The sequence below is a fragment of the Heloderma suspectum genome, chromosome 10, assembly GCF_057233095.1.
Source record: "Heloderma suspectum isolate Gila_16-S chromosome 10, 16-S_ref, whole genome shotgun sequence".
Classification (NCBI taxonomy): Eukaryota; Metazoa; Chordata; class Lepidosauria; order Squamata; family Helodermatidae; genus Heloderma; species Heloderma suspectum.
Window position 1 is genome coordinate 10986337 of NC_139467.1, and position 26050 is coordinate 11012386.

The following is a 26050-nucleotide window of genomic DNA, read 5'->3' on the forward strand; positions in this document are numbered from 1 at the left end:
CAGCTTTTTAAAATACTGGGCAAGCATTGAGGTCGGAATGAGTTTCTGTTCTGCAAAGCCGAAAGGAAGACACACATATGTGAGCCAGGCCTAACAAATCACTGCTTGAAAATAGTTTGGGGAACATCTGCTAAGGCCAGACAAAAACAGGTAAATTCTAAATACAGTGCTTCACACACTAGGATCTACAAGCTCCTCTCACGTGGTCTGTGGAATGGTTGTGGAACAGTCGAGAATACTGATACTTGGCCCTCCACTTGGATTTATTTTTTTCTGACAACAGAGGTCAAGGCTGTTTTGACCAGGGCCCTCAAGTCCAAATAAAGAAGCACGATGAATGCCAAACCTCACCTGAGGCTAAAGCTGACAAACGTGACACCCGACTTCACAAAACGTTGCTCGCAAACACAGGTGCACCCATTGGAAAGGCAAGGCTACAGTCATTAAAATACAAGCAACATATGTGCTTTGATTTGCAGAACCCCCAAAATTTGTTAAGTGGTCTCCCAAGACGCCTAGCCATTTTCAAGTGGTCTGCCGGGAAAACAGTTTGAGAACTACTGCTGTATGGAATTAGCTACTATTGGGTGTGGTGACAGCCGCTAACGTAGGTGGCTTTTTAAAAAGAACTAGACAATTCATGGAGACGAGCTCTATTTGTTGGCTAATAGTCATGATATCTAAATGCAGTCTCCATGAGTACTAGATGGTAGGGAGAAACAACAGGAAAAGGACCTGCTTAAAGATACCAGAAGCAGTGAGTAGTTTAGCAACTGGTTATCTGCTGGCAGAGATGAATGAGAAAAAATCAGTTAAAGGAGCTTTGTGATATGGGTTGCGGGAGAGCTGAAGGGAATTTTTTTCTTGGCTTAGATGAAGCAAATGTTGTCACGGAAGGTTCTGAAAGGTGAAGAGGCAACGCTCCTCAGCTTCAACAACTGTGTCATGTGGAGGGGGGCAGTATTTGTTGGTGAAAGTGAAGAATATGTTTGTGTACAAGGGAGAATGAGGCAGCTCCAGTTGCCATGGGTGTGGTCCATGTAAGAAAGTAGGCCACGAGGTGGCTACTGTTGTTTATAACCAGGACAGGGTTTTGAGACTAGGACTGATAATGGTTCTGGAGTGTCTTGTCCAGAAAATGGCCTGAGGCCATGTGATACTGTTACATTGTTAAAACTGACTGCTCGGGAGCTCCATGTAATCTACTTGTCAAGATGACCACGATCTTATAAGCCATTTGTCAAGACGGCTATGGCCTAGGGATGAGGCTGTGGGACTAAAACAAAGAGAAGCATAAAAGCTGGCTGTATATTCTTGAGGGAGGCTCAAAACAAGAAGGCTTCCAATATGGAGGAATGACCTGACCAAACACAAGGTTATGCTGGAGTAGTTGCTACCATATCCCCCTTAGGGATGGCTTAGCTTAGAGGTGACATCTGATAAGGCTAAGGCAGCGACCTTCCCAACAGGCATTCTCCTTTCAATTGAGGAGGTGCCCAAGTTATATTTGCTGACTAGGTACCACCCCTTTATGCAGCTAGCTATTCAGAGGCTGAAAGCTGAACAACCTTCTTAGGTGCTGTTGTCATAGCCTGCATTCATAAACTATAATGTGGGAAGGGCAAGTTACATGACCGTGGCCCTGCTACAGAGGAGAATGTTCTAGAAATTACACTGTTATTTCAAGAGGCCTTCCTTGAGTGATCAGCCGCGGTTTATTAAGTTCGGAATCTGTTACTTCTAAAATGTTTTAATTGCTTTAATATGGTGTTTTATTCTTTTACCTTGTTGTTCACTGCTCCGAAATCTTTGATGTGGAGCGGTATATAAATATTGCAAATAAATAGACAGACAGACAGACAGACAGACAGACAGACATACTGTGGCTGTGGGGGAGCTGAATTATACCTGCCATTTTGGATGAGGGGCAGTTATATGAAGGAAGATTCTGGAAGACTGGATGGAGAGATGAAACTGTACGGTGTAGGTAAATGGCATTTACAGGTGAATGTGAAGAGTATATCAGAATGTCTTTCAGACAAGGTTCTAGAGAACATGAACAAAGCCTGAAGAGGAGCTGCAGATAGGGTTTTTTCTAATGGGTTCTGCTCCCCACCCTGCAAATGGCGTTGGTTTCTTTAAGAACTCCGCTAAAAGGAGATATTTTGTTCAGGTGGAATGTCACCTTGCCCCAGTCCTCTTAAATAAGCTGACACTGTTTTGAGGAAAGACAGGGACAACCTGAGAGCCTATACCTGGTATTTGTTGGTGGAGTTGAAGGGGATCTCGGCCACTTTTTTGTTTTTCTCCCTCATCAGCTTGACAGATCCAGAGGAGAGCTCAATGCATTTCAACAGGGCTGACTCGGAAGCATCTCCTGCCACGTCACGCTGTGGGAAAAGGGAAGGGTGTTTAAATGTGGGTGGGGGAACTCTGAGCTTTCACAGTGTCCCGTTTGTCTACAACATTGCTTTGCTTGGCCGTTATCACTCACCACCCCTCCTCTCTGCCCCCCCCCCAATTTCACACACCTCAGTCTGTTACCCTCTATAGCATTTTCACTCAGAGGAAAACATAGAAATTAAGACACTTTACCACTCCAAGTGCATCTCAGCCTGCCATTTTCTTCAGCCAGGTCTCCAATACTACCCCAGTTCCCAACTTTCCACTTCTTGGCTGAGATACAACTCTGTGCCTCTCCCATTCCCTTGTTAGATGATTAGGTTGCTCTGCCTCACCTTGAGGATGGGCACATTCTCTTGACCTCCTTTGAAGACAGCACGGTTGCAAAGCCCTGCAACATGGGAAAGGGCCAACCAGGTGGGAGAGCTCTTATCAAAGGCTGTGCCTGCAAAGAAAAGAAAGGCAGAGGAAGGAGTCAAACTGTGAAGTTGTAGTCCAGCCATGGCTGGCTGGGGGATGCTGAGAGTTGTAGTCCAACACATCTGGAGAACACCAGGTTGGGTAAGGCTGTTCTAAGCTACAGGGAGTCATGAAACTGGTCTGTGAAACTGAGAGAAAGAGGAAAACAGGGTGAGAAGATGGAACCCAGAATGTCCCAAGGCTGAGACAAGAATCCCTTCTCCTCATATTGCCTTTCCCAAGAGGATGCATTATGTCAACTACCCACCAGATTTCTCACCCCAAGGCAGATGAAGGGTATATGATCACCACCCACCACCCCAGGCCTTTACCGGACTGGTCCTCGGTGGTATCAGCCTCGTGGATCTGGTTGTCGAACCACATATGGGCAACAGTCATCCGATTCTGAGTCAGGGTCCCTGTCTTGTCCGAGCAGATGGTCGAGGTAGAGCCCAGGGTCTCCACGGCCTCCAAGTTCTTCACCAAGCAGTTCTTACGAGCCATGCGCTTGGCTGTCAGCGTCAGGCACACCTAGCGAGAGGAACAGGGGGTCTGTGGTGGGCTATAGGGAAGGACTCCAGGAGTTGCCCCAGGGTTGCAAAAGTCTGCTGGTAGCTTCCTCACAATTCACAGCTTCCTGTTCTTCAAGTATTGACCCCAATGCCAGGCCCAAAGTACCTCAGGGATATTCCAGACCCCTCCCTTGAATGTCTAGATTTCTTTCTTCTTCTTTTTTAAAGGAAGTGTCAAGGGGAAATGTGCAGGCAGGATTCTATCCAGCTGCTATCCCTGACATTTACAGTCCTGATCGGTCTGGGTTACTTACAGTGACAGTAGCCAGAAGCCCCTCAGGGACGTTGGCCACAATGATGCCGATGAGGAAAATGACAGCTTCCAGCCAAGTATAGCCCAGAATTAGGGAGAGGACGAAGAAGGAGACACCCAGAAAGACAGCCACGCCAGTGATCAGCTGGATGAAGTGTTCAATTTCCACAGCAATGGGGGTCTTGCCAACCTCCAGGCCTGAAGCCAGTGTGGCAATTCGGCCCATCACAGTGCGGTCCCCGGTGGCAATGACGACTCCACGTGCTGTCCCTGGGGGGATGAGAAGTGACTCCATGGGCATATCTATGTTACAAATTTATACTGGATTTATACCAGTTTAGTTGGCATGACCACCTTAAAAGAATCCTGGGAACTGTAGTTTTGAAGAGTGAGAATTACCTATTAGAAATTCCAATTCCCCTTGAGAGAACTACAATTCTTAGGGTACCTTGGTGGAGAAGGAATTACGATTAAGCTAATTCAGGTCTGTGGTGTATGTAGGCCCCGTTATTACCCCTCCAATCTCCAGATACACACACACACACACGCTAGGGTGTCCATGTGCCCTACTTTACAGAGGACAGTCCTCTATTTGATAATCTGTCAGAGGACAGTCCTCTATTTGAAGGCATCCTCAATTTGAGGGGCTGTCTGGTCCAAGTTCAGCTTAAGGAAAACCATTAGAAAGGAGAGCAGGGTCCTTGAAGATGCCATCAACAGTTCACACCCAGACAGCAGACTGAGCAGGCCTACAGGTCCCATGGTCACAGTCTTCTCCATTATGGTCAGATGTATTGTGTTTCTATTTAATTCGTAGTCATTATTTCTAAATTTGGATCCATATATATTTATTAGCATATGCAAATTGTATGCAAACGTGTGCCATCTTTTGGGGGGAGATGCATTTCTTAATTCTCTTGGGGCGATGCGTAAGTGGCTCCTAACCCAATCTCTGGCCATACCCTCTACACAGTTGGTAGAGAAGAAAGTGATGTTCCTGGTTTCCAGAGGGTTGTCATGGGTACAATCAGGTGATCGGGTCTGTGGCTCTGATTCACCAGTCAAGGAGGAATTATCCACCTGGAGAAGAAAATGTCATCCATTTACTCAATTAAACTGGAACAAATGTAGTGAAAACTTCGCACTTAGATGGTCTCACGTTTAATTCAAATGTGCAAATTCACATTTCAGATTTTCACATTCTCAAAGTTGGCATGTAAGCAGCAACAAACCCGAGGATCTCACAGTGTGACTTCCAGAATTAATTTGAATGTTAGCTTCTAGACAACAGCTGCTTCACACCCTATAAAATTCCAAGGACGTTGGTGAGGCAGTGAGGTGATATGCAGTGGGAAAACGACATGGGGGAAGGGTTAGCCCCACACACATAAACACACACATGCACACACATACTGTGGTACTAATCCAGGTAGCTTCCCTCCCCCACAAGCAGAATCCCAACCACGGGATTCAGAGATATGGCCGCATGTCATTTAACCCTGCAATGGTAACATGAACTCTCCGTTGGGTTTGGATGAGAATGGGAGAGAACCTTTGGCAAATGATGCAGCGCTGGATGTTCCAGATGTTCCATGCCCCAGAGAAGGCTGCTGAAAGGAATACAAGTTCAAAGTTGGAAACAGTGTCAGGGCCTCACCTTGCAGCCATGGGCTGAGATGATCCTTAGGTCAGCTGGGACTCTGTCTCCTCCTTTCACCTCTACCAGATCACCAACCACCACATCTTCAGCATTCAGCTGCATCTTCTCGCCTTCCCGGATGACCAGGGCTTGCTACGGGATGAGAGAGGCAGGCTCAGGTAGATAGGCAGACATTCTGGGTTCTCAGCTACTGGCACACTTCCCCTAAAACACATCACCTTAGAGCATTGTCTCCAAGAGGGATGGAAGTAATAAGGTTATCATTCATATGGTTATTATTCATCATATATCATAGAATCATAGAATCAGAAGGGGCCTACAAGACCATCGAGTCCAACCCCCTGCTCAGTGCAGGAAGCCTGATTCCCAGGCAGTCTCCCATCCAAGTACTAACCAGGGCTGACCCTGCTTAGCTTCTGAGATCAGATGAGATCAGGCACATCCAGCCCTTTGCTCATATGTAGCACTTCTAACTTGCAAAGGCCCTGCCTCTAATCGTATCAGCAATTCTCAGTCTGTCCTCTGATCCACCTCACAAAACTCTCTGAGGTAGCTTGTTACTCTTGTTCCCATTTTACAGATAGGAGACCTGAGAGACAGTGACTTAGTCAAAACCAGCAGGGGTCAATTCATCAATGAGTTAGGATTTTAATCAGTATCTAAATCTAGAATTTGAACCCATGTCTAAATTCAAACACAGTGTGTAGCATCCAATGCGACACTACTGCTAATGTAAATTACATTGCACTAGCGTAAATTATCTATAGATTAACACCAATAGGGTTTGCTGGCACAAGGGATTTTCTGGGGAAACCTGTTGCTCCAGCAAGCGCTATCGGCAGTGCAACATAATTTGCATTAGTGGTAGCATTGCACTGGATACTGCCCTCCATATACCAGAAATTCTTAAACTTGTACTTCTGGATCATGGTTCTGCTGTACTTCTTTGCAGACTATCACCCCCTTTTTATTTTCATGGGAGAGTCTGCTTGAAAGATTTCTAAATTAAACCTCAATTCCTTCTACACTCCCATGTAGCCCTACTGGATGCATTGGAGGGGAATGCGAAGTATTACGCTCATGTTGACCAGGTTTGCATATCATGGCCAATTCCTGGGTTGTGTAACCTAGGAATTGGCAGAGCCATGCAGCAACGAGCATGTCACCTCCCACATGCTCGTCACTTCCACTTTCAATCGACTGTAATGAACAACCCAGGAACAACCCATTCCTGGGTTGTTATCATGACGTCTGAACCTGGAACTCTAGGTTGTTTAGGCAGGATCTGGAGTTTGCTCGTTTTTCAAACCCCCACTACTGGTTGGCTAGTAGAACACAGTTTTACTGGTTCAGCCATTAGAATACTGCAGCCTCCCCCAGTCTGATGACCTCCAGATGAGTTCGACTACAACTCCCACCATTCCCAACCAGGCTGGGAATGATGGGAGTTGTAATCCAGCACATCTGGGGGGGCAGGCTGAGGGAGGCTGCAATGCTGGCTGCTTAGCAACCCTATTCATACACTCTTTCCTCTTCATTTCATACCTGGGGCACCATGTTCTTGAAGGACTCCATGATCTTAGAGCTTTTGGCTTCTTGGTAGTAGGAGAAACATCCCGTGATGATGACCACAGCAGCCAAGACAATACCAAGGTAGAGCTGTATGAGGGCAGGAGCAGAAACAGGGTGTTGGAGCATCAGGAGCTGCATGGGATTGCCTTGCCTTGCCTACCTCCCCCCATCCCCAAACACATTGCAGAAGGCTGTTCTTCCAACACTCACATTGTCCCCTGAGGGATCGTCCTCCGTCCCTGCCTGGATGCCGTAGGCCAGGAAGCAGAGGATGGCACCGATCCACAAGAGGATGGAGAAACCCCCAAAAAGCTGGCGGCAAAACTTCACCCACTCGGGAGTGGTAGGTGGCGGGGTGAGTGCATTGGGGCCATCTCGGGCCAGGATCTCTTGGGCTTTGCTGTGGGTCAGACCCTGATGAGGAGACAGAGAAATAAGGAATGCATCCATGCCCCATGGCAGAACCAGCTGAGCCAGCCACACATCCCTCCATCCTTCCAACTCTTTACCCATACAGCCTAATCCTTCACTTCTTGCCTGTCATAGTCCCTGCAGCAAGGAACTCCTTAGGCTCTAAAGGCCTATTCTAAAGCATGGCTGGCTGGGGAATGCTGGGAGTTGTAGGACTTTTCTTCTGTCTAAACTTGCATAGGATTGTGCCCTGAAAGGCCACACACACACACACACACGACCAAAAGCCGTCCTAGCTTCAATTGCATTGCATTGTGAGGCTTAAAAAAGCACACTCAAATACCCTACAATGACCAGAATGCTCACTGGCATTACAAAGTCCTCTCCTCCATATTCTCTTCTCTGTAATATAAATAGTGCAAGGGGAGGGGGTTATTTAAGCCCTACGTATGAAGATGCTCTGAAATTCCCCACAAGCTCAGACATGATTGCACCTGATGCAAGAACTCCAGGGACATTGCTCACTTCCATTTTTTAAATAAAATCACAAAGAGATGGAGGTTGAAGGTAGGAAAATGGCACCCCTCTGGAATTTGCTGCCCATCTGCACGCACCTCCCAGCTTCTTTTTATTCAGATCATGATCCTGCACAGAAGGCTTTCCCAGGCTGCTTGTCAAGTCCTGTTCCAGAGGCTCAGGCACCCTATTATTGCAATTCAGGGTGGGGAACATCAGGCCTGGGAGCCAAATCCGGCCCAGGGTTCCCCAGAGGGCCATACCCCCTTCCTCTGGCCCATCTCCTTTCCCCCATCCACCGGTCAGTAATCTGGCATTTTCCCAGCTTTTGCGCAGTCCCCTGCCATTCTAAAAGGTGGAAATGCCGCTCTGAAGACCGAGTTCTTGGCAGTAAGAGCTTTAAGCTACAACATGCTGATATTTTCAACCCTATTCCTTTCGCCTTTGGCACCACCCCCTTTGCCTTAAGCTTCACCCACTACTGGAATTCCCCCCCCCCAGGTTCTCAAAATAGAATTGGGTCCTGAGGCTGAAAGAGGTTCCCCACCCCTGTTGTAATTGACTGACTGATAAATCACCGAATATTGCCATGTTTATCAGCCCCCACCCTACCCCCAACTCCATTTGTATGCAAAGGATAAAGCTCAACTACCATCCTCTGGCAGGGCAATCTATTCTGCTCAGTCAGCTGCTACTCTAGTCCCTTGCTGGCCATCTTTGCTAGCCAGCTGTTTGTTTGTTTGTTTATTACATTTATATTCTACCTTCTTTCCTCCTTAAGGAACCCAAGGTGGCTTACACAATCCTCCTCCTTCATTGTATCCTCACAACAACAACCCTGTGAGGTGGGTTGGGCTGAGAGCCTGTGACTGGCCCAAAGTCACCCAGTGAGCTTCCATGTCTGAGTGGGGACTAGAACCCGGATCTCCCAACTCCTAGGCCAGCACTCTAGCCACTACACCACACTGGCTCTCAACATCCAGGTACATGGATGTTTGCCCTATCCATGTACCTCCAGCCAGCTTCATGGTACTACAGAAGGACCAGGCAGCTGCAATGATCCCCAACTCATCTCCAGCCTGTGATGTGGGAAAATCTACCTCCCCATCCACCCCCCTGGATAGGAAAATAGCTCGGTTTGGGTTTGTTTACCTGCACACAGTCTGTGTTGTATTTTCGACACACCTCCTCAATGGACATTTTGTGCTCGGTCTGAAAGATCACAGAAAAAGAGTGAGAATTAGGGGTTCTCTCCACCATCTGCTCTGGCCCGCCCTCTCTTCCTCCCCACAAGGTCTGCTGCTGCAGAATTAGATGCCCCAACAGCCACTGCAGCACCCCCTACTGGCCAAAAGCAGCCAGATGGGCCAGCAGTCACTCACCATCGCCACCTCCTTCTTAAGATCATCCAGATCTCGGACCTTCTGCTGCGCTTTGCTCTTCTTGGGCGAGGAGTTCTCATCGTGTTTGTCTTGTGTGGTTGCCACGCGGTAACTGTCTGAGCGCCCGTACTGCAGAGCGGAGACAGAAAGAGAGGCGAGGGCATTAAATGCAGAGGAGTCATTTCCCTGTGCTAGCATTTCCCAACCCCAAACTGCCACCACCCCATCATTCCACATGGGCCATGTGTTGGAAATAACATCACATAAAACTTACTAAGCCATCCCAAACAGGAAACCCTAGTTCCCAAAGTTTTATTGGGTAGACATGCCTGGGGCAAAATATATACATCATAAGGTGTACCCCAATGCAGGCAAACCCCACCCCCTAACGATCTGGGCATGAAAGCGGCTCCCATTAAAACCCAAAGATTCAAGAGTCCTTCTCAGACAGATCTTTGACAACAGAAAGCAACAGAAGCCTTCTCCCCTGTGTACCAGCACAACCACTGAGATTGTAGCCATGGTGGCTAGGGATGATGGGAGTTGTCGTCCAACAAATCTGGAGAGCATCAAGTTGGGGAAGGCTCCCATACAAGGGGAGATAAAGAGAGAGGGTGCAGCCTTCTTGCTGGATGCCCCACAATTGTGCAACTCCATCCCTTTGGAGACTCGCCAAAGTCTCAGCCTGAACACACAGAGCACAATTCATTTATGGAATACAGCCCTGCAAGATGCAGTGATCTCCACTAGCTTTGATAATGTTTAAGAAGGATTGGACAAATTCATAGAGGAAAACGGCTGTTAGCCATGATAGATAAACATGGAACCTCCATGTTGAGAGGCAGTATACCTTTGATTACCAGATACTGGAGATGAACGACATGGAAAGGCTCTCACCTTCCTGCCTTACTTATGAGCTTCCACAAGTTTTGCTGGCCAGTGTTGGGTCAACATACTGGATTCGCTAGATCCTTCATTTGATCCAGCCAGATCGTTTTTATGGGCTTAAACAGGCATCAGACTAAAACATGAATACGATATTTTTATTTTCATGTTTCATTTCATTTACTTATTGGCTTTATTGGATTGTGGTTTTAGTGTTGTCATCCAAATAACTAAATACAGCCATTCCTCCTTCTTCTTCTTCTTTTAATTTGTGGCTTCCTTTTCCCCACTGGCAGAAGATGACAAGGCAAACCTCTGAGCGGTTTGATCGCCGTGGTTTAGCCCACCAGAAAGAGATGGCCTGCTAGATCTTGTGAGGGAAGAAGTTACCCCAGAGGAGATGGCATCATGACTGGGCCGTAGCTTAGTGGCACCTCCCTGACACCTCAGTTTGAAGGTCAAAGGGCTGTCTGAGGTCAAGGGTCGGGGAAAGATCTCTGCTAGAAACAATCCTGGGCTAGTCTGATCCAATATAGGGCAATGTTGTATGACTGTACCGCTATTACTACACCAGTAATGCTATTTGATGAGCGAAGGACATGCCCCTCCTCAATTTCCCCAATCCCTATTCACACACGCACTGCTGCGCATACAGAGGTGCACATGCATGCCTGCTCAACGGATAGGCTGTGCTTTCAGAGGGCGACCTGTTCAGCGGCATTCTGCATGCAGTTTCCAAGCCAGTATCAGAAACTGCCCTTCTCCTAGATGCAGAGAACGAGCCTCGGGAACCTTATGCACTTCCTATCTGGCATGCAAGAGGAGCACACTGGAGCACCGACGTCCCTCTTTTAGAGGCAGTCTATCCTTTCTATACCTTTTAGCAAAGTGAAATGATAGATCAGGATTGCCAGTGAGTTCCCCACACTAGAAGAGGCTATTGCCTCTTATATATATATAGTATCTAGTGCTACTGCGGAGAGCCAGTGTGGTGCAGTGGCGAAAGTGTTGGACTGGGAGCCGGGAGATCCGGGTTCTAGTCCCCACTCAGCCATGGAAGCTCACGGGGTGACTTTGGGCCCGTCACAGACTCTCAGCCCAACCCACCTCACAGGGTTGTTGTTGTGAGGATAAAATGGAGAGGAGGAGGATAACGTAAGCCGCCTTGGGTTCCTTGCAAGAGGGAAAAAGGCGGGGCATAAATTAAATAAATAAATAAATAAATTGGAGGCTGTGAACTGAGAGGTAGCCCATCCTGGCCTTTGCATTTCCATGCAGCTGTTTAGTCCTAGGTAAGTCTCCACCTGCCCAGGGAAAAGAAGATGACCTGAAGCCATGCACAGACAGTAATTGTTCAGAGGCTGTTTTGCCTGCCATTCATTTCTTCCTTTTCCACTATGGTTTCTGATCAAACAGATTTTGTAGGTTTCTAAGGCACTTAAAACCTGTTTATTATTTATTTATTTACAATATTTATATAGCCTGCGCAATATCCATATTCTCTGGGCAGCTCACAAAACATGTTGTTTTTCTACTCTGCACCACAGCAGGATAGGGGAAAAAATGAACGTACATATCACAAGCGATGATAGTTCTATCAAACCGCCTTACAAGTCTCTGAAAGCTACCATCTGTACACAGCCTCACACCACCAGGCCCCTAACTAGAAGAAGACTTACCCAGGATGAATAGGGTCAGAAAAGGGTAGATTCTTCTGAACAAGGGAGGGGATATGTTGGCTATACACAGCACAAAGGCATCTGAAGAGCTTTGATCTCTGAAGCTAATCACGATGGGGTCTGGCCACTAACTGCATGGGAGGGAAGGATGGAATATAAGTGTAATCAGTATGTTTGTGTCTAAAGGCCCTGAAAGGGTATTTTGGGACCTTGACTGACCTTGAGATGCCCTTCCCAGCACAACTGTGTTAGAAGGCCATTGTGACACCCTTGGGCCCTGATTCATGTCTGAAAGCTAGGATCACCCTCTTGGTGGTGATCAGTGGGGGGCCAAAAAGCCAACCCTATTCACTGTGTTCCTGTGGGAATGCATGGTGTGATATGAATCCTGGTCAAGAAGCTGAGATATTGGGAAAGAGCTGTACATAATCTGAAGAGCACAGTATACCAACTTCACCCATCCTTAGACATACAACTACAGGCACACATTAATTAGTACACACACACACACAGAGATGGTTACGTTTACAGATAATCACACTTAAGGTGAATATACCAAGACCCTGAAGTCATCACATGTAGACACACATGTGTCACTTAGAAGCCCTGATACAGTGACACAATTGTACATGCATCCATGCATGCAAATAACCACAGAGAAAGAAAGAGAGAGGAAGGGGGTGCACAATCCCAAATCCCCAAAAACTTTTCTAATGCATGCACAGGTATGTGCTTTGCTCCCCTGTATGCAGACTGCAGATATGCACAATCACATTCACATGCTCCTATCGACATCACACACACGCAACATAGTTGCACACACCAAATTATATCACACTATTCCAGGGTGGGGGAAACTGCAGACTCACAAAGATTTTTCTCCCCTTAAGAGAACTAGGATGAGCTCTGGGGTGATGTGTGTGTAATGCAATAACCCCCAAGTAAATTAAGTGTCCCAACCTCTTGGCAAGCACATCATGGCTTACTGTTTGAGAAAGGACAATTTATTAAGTCAATAGTTATACACCACGTTTGCCCCCTCCCAATCCCATGGGGGGGGGGGATGTGGTGTACTGCAGGACAGAGAAGAAGAAAAACCATTCTTTTCCATGACCTAGTTATACAAAAAAAGGGGATCAAGGAGGGTCCCCAAACACATAGTGCCCAATGTGGACAAAGCCCCTGGGGAGATGAATATAGGATATTGTCTGAGATATGGAGCTGCTGTGAAGGGATGTGCCTCGCTAAATGGATCTGGGGGGCACTGCACCCCACAAGGCGCTTGTTGGGCCTCCCCAGCAGTGTCAGGATTGACCGCCTCCCCCATATTCTGCAGTGATGCGACGGAAGGAAGGGAGAGATCCCTGGCGTGGTGCCAGCGCTGCAGCAGGGCTCACCAGCCGCAGAGCCCCATGCCAAATGGAGAAGCAGGGGGAGGAGGAGGAAGAAGGGCAAAGAACAACTCCCCCCACCCTGCTCACACACACACAACTGTTTCCTCTCCTAAGAGAGAGTCTACCTGCTTTCACAGGGCTCCAAAAGGAATTCATGGGGAGGGGCAGCTGGGTCAGGGTGACCCAGCTCCGATGAGGCAGATGGGCACAAACCTGGCCTAGGAAAGGAAAAGGGAGTGTGTCTCCCTTGTAAGGTCAGAACCTTAGAAATACGTTGATGATGGGGAATCCCTTTTCTCAGGGCCTGAAACTCCCATTAGGGAGATTAGGGGGAGTGGGGGGGGTGAAACTTGAACGTGAAGTCAGGGTTTTGGTTTTTTTACCTCTCTTTAAACTAGATTAGACAAGGCCCAGAATAAAATCCCTCCCCATCTCCCTCCCCCAGCCCCACTCTCCCTCATCCCGTCTTTCCTCTACCACCCCCACCCCCCTTTGCTGCAGAGACTTGCTGGCGATAGAGATTGCCTCTGCTTATCTGCAGACACCAAATATAGGAGGGAGGCAGAAAGGGGAGGGGAAGAGAGGGATCTAATGTGGGAGGGAAGAGTAAGAAGCAATGGAAGGAAGGAAGGAGTGGGGGGGCAGGCTAAGACGCCATCAATCCCTCCCCCTCACTTTCTCTTCTAAGGAAGCTTAAATAATGGGGGGAGGGAGAGGGGTGGCTTTAACTTCTCCCACACACACACTGAGAATCCAGATCCCCTGAATTGCCCCATGGCTGAGCATTCCCTTAAGCTTCCCCACCCCACATCCTCTCTGTCCCTCTCCTTCCTGCTGTTTGCAAGGTTACAGCTGCTGCAATGGTGCCCCTTCCCCCCCTCGCCCTCTTTCTCTCTCTGATGCACCCCTCCCTCCTTGCCAGAAAGAAAGGCGGATTAGCTGCTCCCTGGCCATCTGTTTCCTCTCCTCCTCTCCACCGCCCGCCCCTTCCCCCCTCCGCGCCCCGCCACACGCAAGCCAGGTGCTTGTCTTTTTGCAACCCGCCTCTTCCACCTTGCCTTCCTCTGGCCCCCTCCACCACATTCAGAAGCGCCCATAGCTGCTCCTACCTTTCTTCCCCGCCCCCCCTCACTCACTCACTCACTCACTCACTCACCAGCCCCGTCTCTCAGTCCAGAAAAAGACCTTTCATCCTACAACTTCTTTTTATCTTAGGAAAACGGGCAGGAATTTATTTGCCAGGAATGTATTGATCGTATCACAATGATCCTCCTTTATGCCTCCCATGCCTAGTGGTTAGAGAAGCCTTCCTCAACCTGGCGCTCTCCAGAGGTGTCGGACTACAGGGCCCACCATCCCCAACCCTCTGGAGAGCACCAGGTTGAGGAAGGTGGGGTTAGAGAGTATCATTGTCAATCAAACAGGATGTCTCTGGCACGCATCCCCCCTACCCTCTGTCTACCCCCTATGACCTCACCTTCCTAGCAGCATCCCTTGCTAGAGTCAGCATGGATGGGGTGAAGAAATGGCGGGGGGAGGTGACCTTTCTGTATTAATTCATCTGTCCCTGCACTTTGGTGTCCCAGGACTATATTGCTAAGAGGGGATGCAGCTGCCTTATGCTGCCGCAGCCTCCACTGGCGTCCCCTACCCCCAGAGGAGACAACAGCTCCTGAATATCAATGGGGGGGGGACTGCACCCCCCTCTCCTTTGCACTGTCTCTGGATGGCTTGCTATGCTTTCCTTTTCTCCATCCCCAGCACATTTTCCTGCCTCTCTATATACATTTCACTCCCTCTCCTGCTCTCTTCTCTTTTGCTTTGTTCATCACCCATCTCTCTCTCCCTCTCTCTCTCCTTTCCTTTCATGTTTTCTCTCCCTCCAACACAGTGACTCATCCTTTCTCCTCCATCTATCCATCCCTGGCTGACATTTTGTCACCCATGGGGATGGAGAGATTTTTTCCCCCCTGCCATTTTCCTGCCAGCTCTTTCCCTATGCAATATTTAAAAGCCCCTTCTCCCCACGCCCACCCCACAAAAGATACCTAAGCCCTAAACAAAAACCACGTTGTTGAGGCACCGCGATCTTCAGGCACCCCCCCCCCAAAAAAAAAACAAGAAAGGCATCCTTAGAGGAGAGTTCCGGTTCCTAAGACTGAATCTCACATCATCACCACCACCACCAAATAAGGCATCCCGCCATGAGTTCCCACATGCATGCACACATATGGCACTCCCAAGGGTTCATAGAACTGAAAAGAGGGATGATAAGCTTTTATCACCGTTGAGCTAAAAATATTTTCTGAGCTGCTTGAAGAAGGTCCAACACACCCAGGCAAGAAGGGAAGAGGGGATTAAAGGGCAAATTAAAGAGGTTTGGGATGCGTCTCCTGCCCTCCAAGGGCAGAAATGGGGATGTGCTGTGTGTGCATATGGAACAAGCAGAGGGGAAAAGAAGGTTACTGCCAGAGTTGGAGGGGGGGGGGGGTGTAGGGCGCTACATAACATACAGGTACCAGCTCCTCAGTTGCAGAGAGAGACACACACACACACACTCACACCATGCACAGGCACATAAAGATACATGCCACACACCACAGGTACACGATGTTGAAATGCACAGTCTGCAACATTATGTTAAGAGGGGCACCACGTCATACATGGGAGCATGGGCTATGCGGATATTGCCACCTGGACATAGAACTCCCTCCTCCCCCGTACATGAAGCACAAGCACACAAAACTCTAGGAGATAAGACACGATGTGGCAAATCTCATAGGGTGGGGAGAGAGATGCTCACGTAGCTAGTAGTGCAAAGGGATGGGGAGAAAGAACAGAATCTGCCGACAGATCTGCATTCTCCTGAGCATGCCGTCGCAAGCACACATGCAGTGCGGACATGGACCTGTGGCTAGAACAGCATACGCACCACGAGGGCACAGAGATGTCAGTGCAAAACGTGCTCATGGATGCAGGCATCCGCAATGCACATATGCCCAAATATATACGGATCAGGGCGTTTCCACACCAGTGTCGTTCAGTACGTGGAGAGACAGCAAGAGAGATAGGTACTTACCCCCATCTTGGCAGCTGTGGTGGCTCAGCCTGGATGATCCAGAATCTCCTGGGGATGTCTAGCTAGTAGCAGGCGGATGGATGGATGGATGGATGGGGAAAGAGAGCGCAAGAGAGAGGGAGAGAGAAGGAGGGCAGAGGAGGGAGCTGCCTGCGCCCCCAGCCAGGGATGCTGTGCCCACGGCTGCCGGCGGGGAAGGACGGAGCTGGGCGCGCTCCTGCCTCTGCTGTCTGAGCCAGGGCAGGCACGGCAGCCAATCAGCAGCAACTCCCCCACACACCGGCCCACCAGCAAGCCCCACCCCTTTTACTGCAGAATTCACCTTGCCCAAGGTGGGGAGAAAGGAGCAGGCAGGCAGGGGTTCCCCAAACCTCAGCAACAGCACCTGCCAAAGCACCCCCAAAGCAAGTCACTGACGGGCACCCTGAAACTCACCCCCCCGTATTATTGAGAAGCTCCACAGCATTGCAGCCCCCCCCCCCCCGACAAACCCGGATCCTCAAATCTATTGTCACTGCCTCACAGCTGAGTGCACCACAGGCCTCCTCCATAGGTGCACACTCCAAGCTCTGGATCCAGACATCCCAGAGACACAAAGCGGCACCCCGCCAGACACTCTGAAACCACAGTGCACCCTGCCGTCCGCCGGTTCTTCCCAGGCCAACCCCCACTGTATGTCAGCCAGCCCCCAAAGCTCACCAGAATCTAAAATTGACTGTCAAGCAGATTCACACACACACCAGAGATCCCCAGATTGGATCATTCCAACCCTCAAATCCCGACAGCCTGATCTTCCACAGCATTGCTCCACATCGGACTTCAAAACCACAACCCCCACCCACCCACAACCTACACAGGACACTCCTGTTCCACGCCAAAACAACTTAGTGTACACACTCAACATAATTCTAACCCAAACTAATTGGATTTCCCTCTCCCAAAGGTCACAGGCTCAGTCCCTGGCATCTCCAGTTAAAAGGATTGGGTAGCAAGTAATGAGAAAGGCCGTACCCTGGAGAGCTGCTGCCAGCCAGACTAGAGACAGTGTACTCAGGCTGGATGGACTAATGACCAGGCTCAGTATAAGGCAGCTCTACATGCAGAGTGGGAACGATCACACAAACTCTGGGTGGGTTCGCACAATCACGATGATCCATGATGATGCAAATCCAGTCATGGGAACCAGGTCCCTTGCTAAGGGTGAACACTTGGAGGGCCTGGGCCAAATCAGGCCTACCGGAAGCCAAAAGGGAGAAGTGTGAAGTTTTGTAGTAACAAGCCTCACCAGCATTCCACCTTGAGGGGTGTGGGGGAGGGCTTCTGCCCTCCTCCCTTTACTGCATTCTCAAACTGGCCCTCTGAGAAAAAATAGTTGCTGACTAGAGACTTAACATAAAACACAAGAACGTAAACATGCATATATGTCTGAGAGTGTTACAGGTTAGAGTCTTGGACTGGGACTCGGGAGGTCTAGTCCCACTTGGCCATGAAGCTCACTGGGTGGCTTTGGGCCAGTCACTGATTTTCAGCCTAACCTACCTCACAGAGTTGTTGTGAGGATAAAATGAAGAGAATGGAGACCATGTAAGTCACCCTGGGTTCCGTGCAAGAGGGGGGAAAGGCAGGATACAAATGTAATAATAAAATTAATAAATGCATACATTGGTTTGGATCCTGATTTAAGTGTGTGCAACTGGGCTGGCGGACATGGACTTCCCCACCCACTCCTTCATGTGGCAGCCCCTCCAGCCCCCTGAAAATGCTACACAGACAGTCAGGGGACCCTGCTGAATGGGGTTAGCTGTGGTGCAGGAAATTGGGATAAGGCCCTTCCATGAGCAGGAGCCCTTCCATCTATGGGAGGCAGATCCTGAATCCAACTCATTGTATATGTATATACAACAGCAACATAGCCCCATCTATGTACATGGCACATTACAAAGAATGAGAAGACAAATCCTTGCCATAAAGGGCTTGCAATCCAAAACAGACAAAAGGGAAACAGCAGAGGAAGGGGATGGACGTGGAGGCAGGAGTAGAAGAGTATGTTATTCCCCACCACCCCTAGTTACGCATGCTGAGACCAAGTTAAAGTAGGGCAGCCTTCCCTAATCTGCTGCCCTCCAGATTGTTGGACTACAACTCCCAACATCCTCAGCCAGCGTGCCCAATGACCATGGTGGGTGGAGTGGAGGGGTTTGTAGTCCAACACATCTGGGGAGCACCAGATTGGGGAAGGCTGCAGTAGGGAACTGGAGCAATAAATACATCCCCTCACGTATGCAGATATCCCAGTGCACACACTGGACCCAAACACATATGTCATGCATGCAAACAACACAATGCAAATGTTAACATTTGCCAAACAGAAACATTTAATGTGCAAAACTGCACTCACAGATTACACTATCTCTGTAGCATGGCGTGGAACAGCCTGAGCTATGAACCAGGAAGCCCCCAGTTCAAATCTCGCTTTTGCCATAACCTCAGGAGGTGGCCTTAGGTAAGCTGCAGTTCTCTTACCTTCAGCCCTTCATCTCTACAATTATAGGGATACTGATACTACTGGCCTACCTTATATGGTTGTTGCAAAGAGTACTGAGATCATGAAATAAGAAGTAATTTGGACACTTCAGCATTATATCAATTCGATGCATTGTTATTAAGTATTATATATTCGGGTATCCAAGCACATCCATCTACACAAGTGTGGCAGCCTTATCTTTCAACTCCTAGCATATTCAATGTATATGACTTAACTTTGTTTAAATATTCATTCTCTCTTCCCTGGAAACTGTAGTTCTGGCTGGGGTGCTAGAGATATGTAACAAAGAATGCTCAGAACCTTCACCACAGTGCAATTCCCAGAATTCAGGGGTGAGAGGGTCATGATTGTTAAACTGGCATAAAATCAATACGGGTTTGTAGTGTAGCTATACCCTCACAACACACAAAATGTCATCCTACAACATAAGCAGATCCCCCAATTAGCTCATGTGCTTAGCACAACAACCTGCAGACATCTCACCCCACTTATACTATTCCTAATTGCACATACTCTCACATATGTAGCCTTGCGTTCCCCACCACATATCACCCCATCAATCACAACCCCCCATATTGTACTAAGGCCTCCCTTTAAGCCAAAAATATCAAATGTGCATGTATAAGATGGGGGATACCTGGCACGGCAAGAGAACATGTGAAAAGGGTCTCGGAATTGCGGTCAATCACAAGCGCAATATGAGACAGCAACGTGATGCAGCTGCAAAAAAGGCGAATGTGATTTGGGGATGCATTAATTAAACCATAATTTCCAAGTCATAAGAAGTAATAGTCCCACACTAGTCAGACCTCGCCTGGAATACAGCATCCCATTTTGGGTGTTGCACTTGAAGAAGGATGTAGACAAATTGGAACAGGTTCAGAGGAGGGTAATGAAGATGCTGAGAGGCATAGAAAACAAGACCTATGAGGAAAGGTTGAAGGAAATGGGTATACTTGGGGTGCAATCCGATGTATGTTTAGACAGAAGGAAGTCCTACAACTTCCAGCATTCTCCAGCCAGCCATGCTGGCTGGAGAATGCTGGGAATCGTAGGACTTTTTTCTGACTAAACGTGCATAGGATTGTGCACTTAGCCTGGAGAAGAGAAGACTCAGGCTGACCAGGAGCGGGGGGGGGGGGGGAGGATGATAGCACTTGTCAAATACCTGAAGGACTATCACAAAGAAGAGGGCAAAACTTGTTTTCTGCTGCCCCAGAGGGCAGGACGTGATCTAACCAGTTTAAGTTACAGGATTGTAGATTTCAGTTGGACTCTAGAAGGAACATCTTGGCACAATTTTATTGAATATTTATTTCTTATATTTTTTAATCCATCCAATAACCAGTGGGCAGATTACAAACTGTTAAAAAACTAACATGCCATACAAACAGTTAAAAATATCAAATACAATGCAAATTTTAAAACAATAAAATACAAAACAACAGACAGCAAACGAATAGAAAGAAAACAGCCATAAAAATCTAGAACTGGGTCTCTAAAATGCCTGGGAGAAAAGAAAGGTGCCAAAAACATAATAACATAGGCGCCAAGCAAACCTCTTTGGGGAGCAAACTAAATTTGACATTGGAACCAATTACCTAGGGATGAGGGGGATTGTTCAGTGGAAGCTGGTGGCTCTGATGCCAGTGGGGCAGTGAATCTGCTCTGCACCTTGGATTGCTCCTTCAGAGTTCTGACTGGTTCTGACTGAAACCTGAAGCTGATTCACTGCCCCCTGACATCAGAGGCACCAGCCTCCACTGGGTTTCTTCCTTTGCTGGAGGTCTAGCTAGAGGCTGGACTGTCACCAGTTGGGAATTCTCTAGGTCTGGATTTCCTGCACCAAGCAGGAGATTCAACAAACTGTCCTAGGAGGGGCCATAGCTCAGTGTGATGGAGCACATGCTTGGCAGAAGGTCCCAGGTCAATTCCCAGCTTCTCCAAGTAGGGCAAGGAAAGAATCCTGCCTGAAACCCCAGAGAGCTGCTGCCAGTCAGTGTCGACAATACTGGGCTAGATGGACCGATGGTCTGGCTCAGGTTAAGGCAGCTTCCTACGTTCCTAAAAGGCCCCTCTGCAACTCTACGATCCTAACTTAACAAACACCCCCTAATATGAATTTGGCAACTCCACCCTTCGGTGCATTATAACTATACGTTTCACACTGGGTCCACCCACTCATACATGTTCATCATAGAATAGTAGGGTTGGAAGGGGCCTACAAGGCCATCGAGTCCAAAACCCTGCTCAGTGCAGTAATCCAAGTCACAGCATCCCTGACAGATGGCTGTCCAGCCTCGTCTTGAATGCCTCCAGTGTGGGAAAGCCCACTGCCTCTCTAGAGAATTGTTTCCATCACTGCACCCTCAAGCAATGTTTGCCAGTGTGAACAAGCAAATAACAGATTAACCTCCCAAGGCTAGAACTGTCATATCACCCAATGTCATCTCAAATCCATTGTTTTTCAGTGGAGACATATTGAGTTGAACATTTTATTTATTTATCGCATTTATATCCTGCCTTTTTTTCTCTTGCAAGGAACCCAAGGTGGCTTACATAATCCTCCTTCTCTCCATTTTATCCTCACAACAACAACCCTGTGAGGTAGGTTAGGCTGAGAGTCTGTGACTGGCTCAAACCCACTGAGCTTCCATAGCTGAGTGGGGACTAGAACCTGGATTTCCTGGCTCCCACTCCAACACTCTTACCACTATGCCACACTGGCTCATACAATGAATGTGCACTGTACATTCAAGCAATGCACAAACACGTGATGTGCAGCCATGAGTGAAGTGTCCCTCACCTGGGGTCTCACCTCATATGGCCTGAAATATGTCTCACCTCCACACATATATACGCAAGATCCTGCAGCACACATGAACAGCAACACTGAAATATAATTCATCATTTGTAATCTGTTCTAATCCAATACCCAGAAACCAAAAGTAACAGACCACTGAAACTCATACACACTATTTCAGCCCAGTTTTGTTTACTGCTGCATCATAACCTTTATTATTTATGGTTCATTTTTTGTCACACATTTGTAGTTTATGGTATGTTTTCTCTGATGGAGCACCTCCTCTGTATGCGTTATCCGTCCCCCTCCCCCCCTCTGCCACCACTGCCCCAACCTTTGTGAGCTGCTGGGGATATTCTGTTATGCAGTGTGCCTTCGAACATCTTGGGTTGTTCAGGTGCTCTTGGCAAATTATAGGAGGGCCTTCTCAGTGGTGGCAACCTTACTTTGGAACTCGCTTCCTAGGGAAACCCACGAGGCTGATTCCTTCCCAGTTTTAAAAAAGCTGATTAAAACCTATTTAGAAAGACTTAACTACCATCTTTCCAGCAGCAGTGTAACCATTCCTGCTGCTCTGCTGTTTGCTTTTCACTGTTTGTTCTTAGCTATTGATGCTTTAAGTTTTTATTGTTCTTTTTATATTTGCTTATAGATGTGTTTATGGGAGCTGTCTTTGGATCCTGCCATTGAACTAGCAAGTGGAATGTGAGTTTTAGAATTGACTGATGTATTTATAATAAGCAATCAAACATCTATCCTGCATTTCCTTTGAAAAGCTAAACTTGGCTTCAATGGGATCCTTGGTGGTCTCAGATCCAGGCTCCCACCCTTGCATAGCACCAGGCATTCCCAGACAATTCACTGGGGTCAGCAAATTCAAGGGGTAGGGATTACAAAAACAAAAAACCTCGAGGGCTTTGGGAAAGAGTTAAACATCAAGTTTGTTGCAGTGAAATCAAACTCTAGTGAGTCAGTTCACAATTCTCCCCTCAACCACCACCCCCATCAATGGAGTCCAGCATGAATATTGTCTGTAAAAGAACTGGAGAGAAGCAACCATATTAGCAAACCTGAATATCTCATTTGCTACTTCTTTGCAAAGTGAGGAAGGGTCTTCATTCCTAGGGGTGAATGTTAACTCCATCCTCATAGTCCCCTTGGGTCTCCACGTGATCCAGAAGTGGGAGCATCTAGGCCTCAGCATCACTGTTCAGCTGCCATCATCCCTCATCTGATCTCCATGGCAACTGGGCAAGGCCATGTGACCCAGAGTCACTGTGGCAACCAGAAGGAAGGGGTTTTCACGGCAGCAAGGGAAATAGGATGACAGGCCAAGAGGAGAGACTTGTCCTGGCTCACAACACCATGGGCTCAGTCCTCCTGACATGGGGGAGGATATCCTTAGGACCTTCATCATCTATGAAATCCTTGGGGATGACAGAGGTAGGAGGGATTTCTGAATCCTTCCTCCATCTCCTATCATGTCTAGTCTCACCTCCCTCTAAAGCGCAATGGATTCTAATCCATCACTGGGGCATACCGCTTAAGATCTATTTTGGGGTATACCAGCCTCCCCAAACCTGGCACCTTCCAGATGTTTGTTTTACATCTGGTCAATGGCTGGGGGTGATGGGGGTTGTAGTCCAACATGGACACCAGGTTGGGGAAGAGTACCTACATGGTCCTATCTCAGCTAGGGTGCAATTATATTTGCTCACATCAATCCCTTGTTATCTTTCATCCTTGCCTTTCCCCATCCCACTGTCCTCTCCCCACTGTCAATATTTGGTCTGTAAATTCTTTGGAGCAGGGGGATCCATCCCTAGCCCTATTATTATTATTATTATTATTATTATTATTATTATCATCATCATCATCATCCTAAACATAGGACCTTCTGGGTGCAGTGACATCCCCTTTCCTCTGCGCCTTAGCAGATTCCAGAACAGATCCGTCATGGCCCCAGACTTTTGGCAACCCTCGTGTGTCTTCGTCATGCCAATGCAATCACTTTTCATTTCAATTTCATTGACATTTGCTGCTTGCTCCCTCCCTCCCCAGCTCCGGCTCCTCAGTTCTGACCACAGGCCTCAACAATTTCATCCTTGCCAATGCTACTATTGATTCATTATAGACATTTTCATACCGCCCTTCCAGAGAAATGGCCAGGGCAGCTTCCCATGGCTCTCCTTCCCTCGCCTTTCAGCTCCTCAAAGGGACACTTTGCCAAGAACTTCCCAACACAGCTTCCTCTTCTGGAGTCTGATTGACTGCAAGCAGTATTCCGGGGGCCATCCAGCTCTTGCCCAGCCCAGCCAAGCCCAGGCCCTGGTGGCGGTGCTGAAATGGACAGCTCCTTGTATATATCCCCTCTTGTTCAAGGCAAGATGAGGTTTTTATCCTGCAATGGCCCTGCCTCATCCACACCATTTTACAGGGGTTCCAGATGCCATGGGCTGCTTCCAGATGGAGGCTCCTAGCATGGCCAGTCTGAAGGCCTTGTGCAGCAATTCCGTCTTTTTTTCCTTAACAGATTTCCTACAGTAAGGAAAAAGTCAGAAGTTGCAGTGGGAAAACAACGGGAAGCTTACAAGTGGAAGGCGATGATGTGTGGAACCCCTGTAAAACCCCAGAGTGATGGCATCATAAAAGCCTTATCTGGAAGCACCCATTGTCTTCCATTTGTAACCTCCCCTGTTTTCCAAGTCACAGCTTCTGACCTTTTTCTTTCTACAGAGGGTTCTTCTGGGCAGACAGGTCCTAGTGATGCCGGTCAGATGGCCTTGTGTTGCTGGTGCATCTTTTCCTCCTTAACAGATTGGTGGGGGGTGAAAAAAAGACAGAAGCAGCAGTGGGAAGACATGGGAGGATTGCACACAGAAGATGTCATTATCTGGATCTTCTGTAAAATCCCGTGAAAGGGGCAAGTTGATTGCACAGTAAAAGCCCCCATCTGGAAGCAGCCACAGAAAAACTGTTAATGGGAGAAAAAGATGCAATGGTAACATTAGGAACTGTTCCTCTGGAAACACCCCAGCTTGGTCCCCAGTCCCCACACACCTCTTCCTCATTTCTCAGAGCACACACACGCACACACACACACACACACGTTCTAACAGGCAAACCCCACTGCTTCCCTATACCTATGTGTAGCCTGGGGATCAAGCCCCATTTATATTTATTTATTATTCGTTCATTTATTTGTGGTATGAATATACCACTGAATATAATAAAATCTCTCTGTGGTTCACAATATTATGTATGGATGGACCAACCTATATTAACTCTGCTGCTGCTGCTGCCTGATTAATTCCTGTAAGGAAACTAGCAGAAATCATCTCACTCAGTGCTGCTTCACACAAGATTAAATTTCCTGTGTGGAAGATGCTTGTGCTTAGGTAATTGGATGAATCTTACACATAGTTTGCCATGTGAGATAGATGCACACCTGTTCCATTGTGGGCACACATGGGGGAAAGCAACAGCTGATGGCACCTTCTCAGCACATGCCACACACAGGCCAATATAGAGATATGTTCGCATTCATCCAAAGGACAGTTCAAGCTTGCATGTTGATGTGGTTGACATGCATGTGTATGAAACAGCCATTACAGCTTCAAGCTCTCAAAACCTTTACTGTCCAATAATGGCAGTTCCTAGACTCAGCGGTACGACATTGAGCAATATCAAGCAATGGACACTTCGGTGGGAATGTGTGACCCATGTCACTCTCTAGCCTAGCATTGCGTCTCCAGCAGTGGGAAGTCAGATACTTCCAAAAAGCCCACCAGGAGGGCATGAAGGCAAACAGCTCCTTCTCCCACTATTGCCCATAGTAAATGGCATTCATCCTGCCTCTAAATCTGGAGGGACCATTCTGCTATTATAGCTAATAGCAGCTGATAGAATAAGAACCACCCACACAGCATCTAGATCTCTCCCCAACCCCCAGCCTGATTTTGGGTGGACCAATGAGGAGGATCCTTTTGTGCATGTTCATTTTGCAGAGACTTCAGCACTGCTGATATTGCAGCGGCAGAATTTTGCATTGCTGTTAGGCGCAGGTGGTTTCAGAAGTCAAAGGTGTGAAGTGGGCATGGTGCCCACCAGCCCCCAAGGAGAAGGATGGGGAGGTGAATTCTTCATTAAGGGATGGAGAGGGTTCCCTAATGGGGAGGAGGAATAAAGCTGTGATGCAGTGACACAATCTTAGATGCTACAATTAATGTTCATGTGTGACCCACCGCTTTAGAAGGTCATGTGCCAGTCCTGTGCATTTGAGGACCCTCCTGCTCTTTCTACTGAGTGGGGCCCTAGACATGCCTGGATCTTGCCCTAATGGCACTACTGGAATGAAAAAGAACAGACTTCATACAAATATGTAGTCATGGGGGCCAGGAGTGCATTACTATTACCTATGGGGATTCCTGCATATGC

General features: G+C 47.9%; 1 protein-coding gene across 1 annotated transcript in view; it reads right to left on the bottom strand.

Annotated features, from left to right (window-relative positions):
- The window catches only part of ATP1A3 (ATPase Na+/K+ transporting subunit alpha 3), a 56570-nt gene that overhangs the window by 19356 nt on the left and 11164 nt on the right, over positions 1–26050 (bottom strand). The window contains exons 3-12 of the mRNA XM_084816298.1: positions 9229–9357; positions 8999–9058; positions 7130–7333; positions 6893–7006; positions 5345–5479; positions 4650–4767; positions 3689–3957; positions 3195–3393; positions 2739–2848; positions 2256–2390 (exon numbers count right to left, since the gene is read on the bottom strand). Of these exons, the coding sequence (XP_084672424.1) occupies positions 2256–2390; positions 2739–2848; positions 3195–3393; positions 3689–3957; positions 4650–4767; positions 5345–5479; positions 6893–7006; positions 7130–7333; positions 8999–9058; positions 9229–9357 (1473 nt within the window). The remainder of the gene's footprint in view (positions 1–2255; positions 2391–2738; positions 2849–3194; positions 3394–3688; positions 3958–4649; positions 4768–5344; positions 5480–6892; positions 7007–7129; positions 7334–8998; positions 9059–9228; positions 9358–26050) is intronic.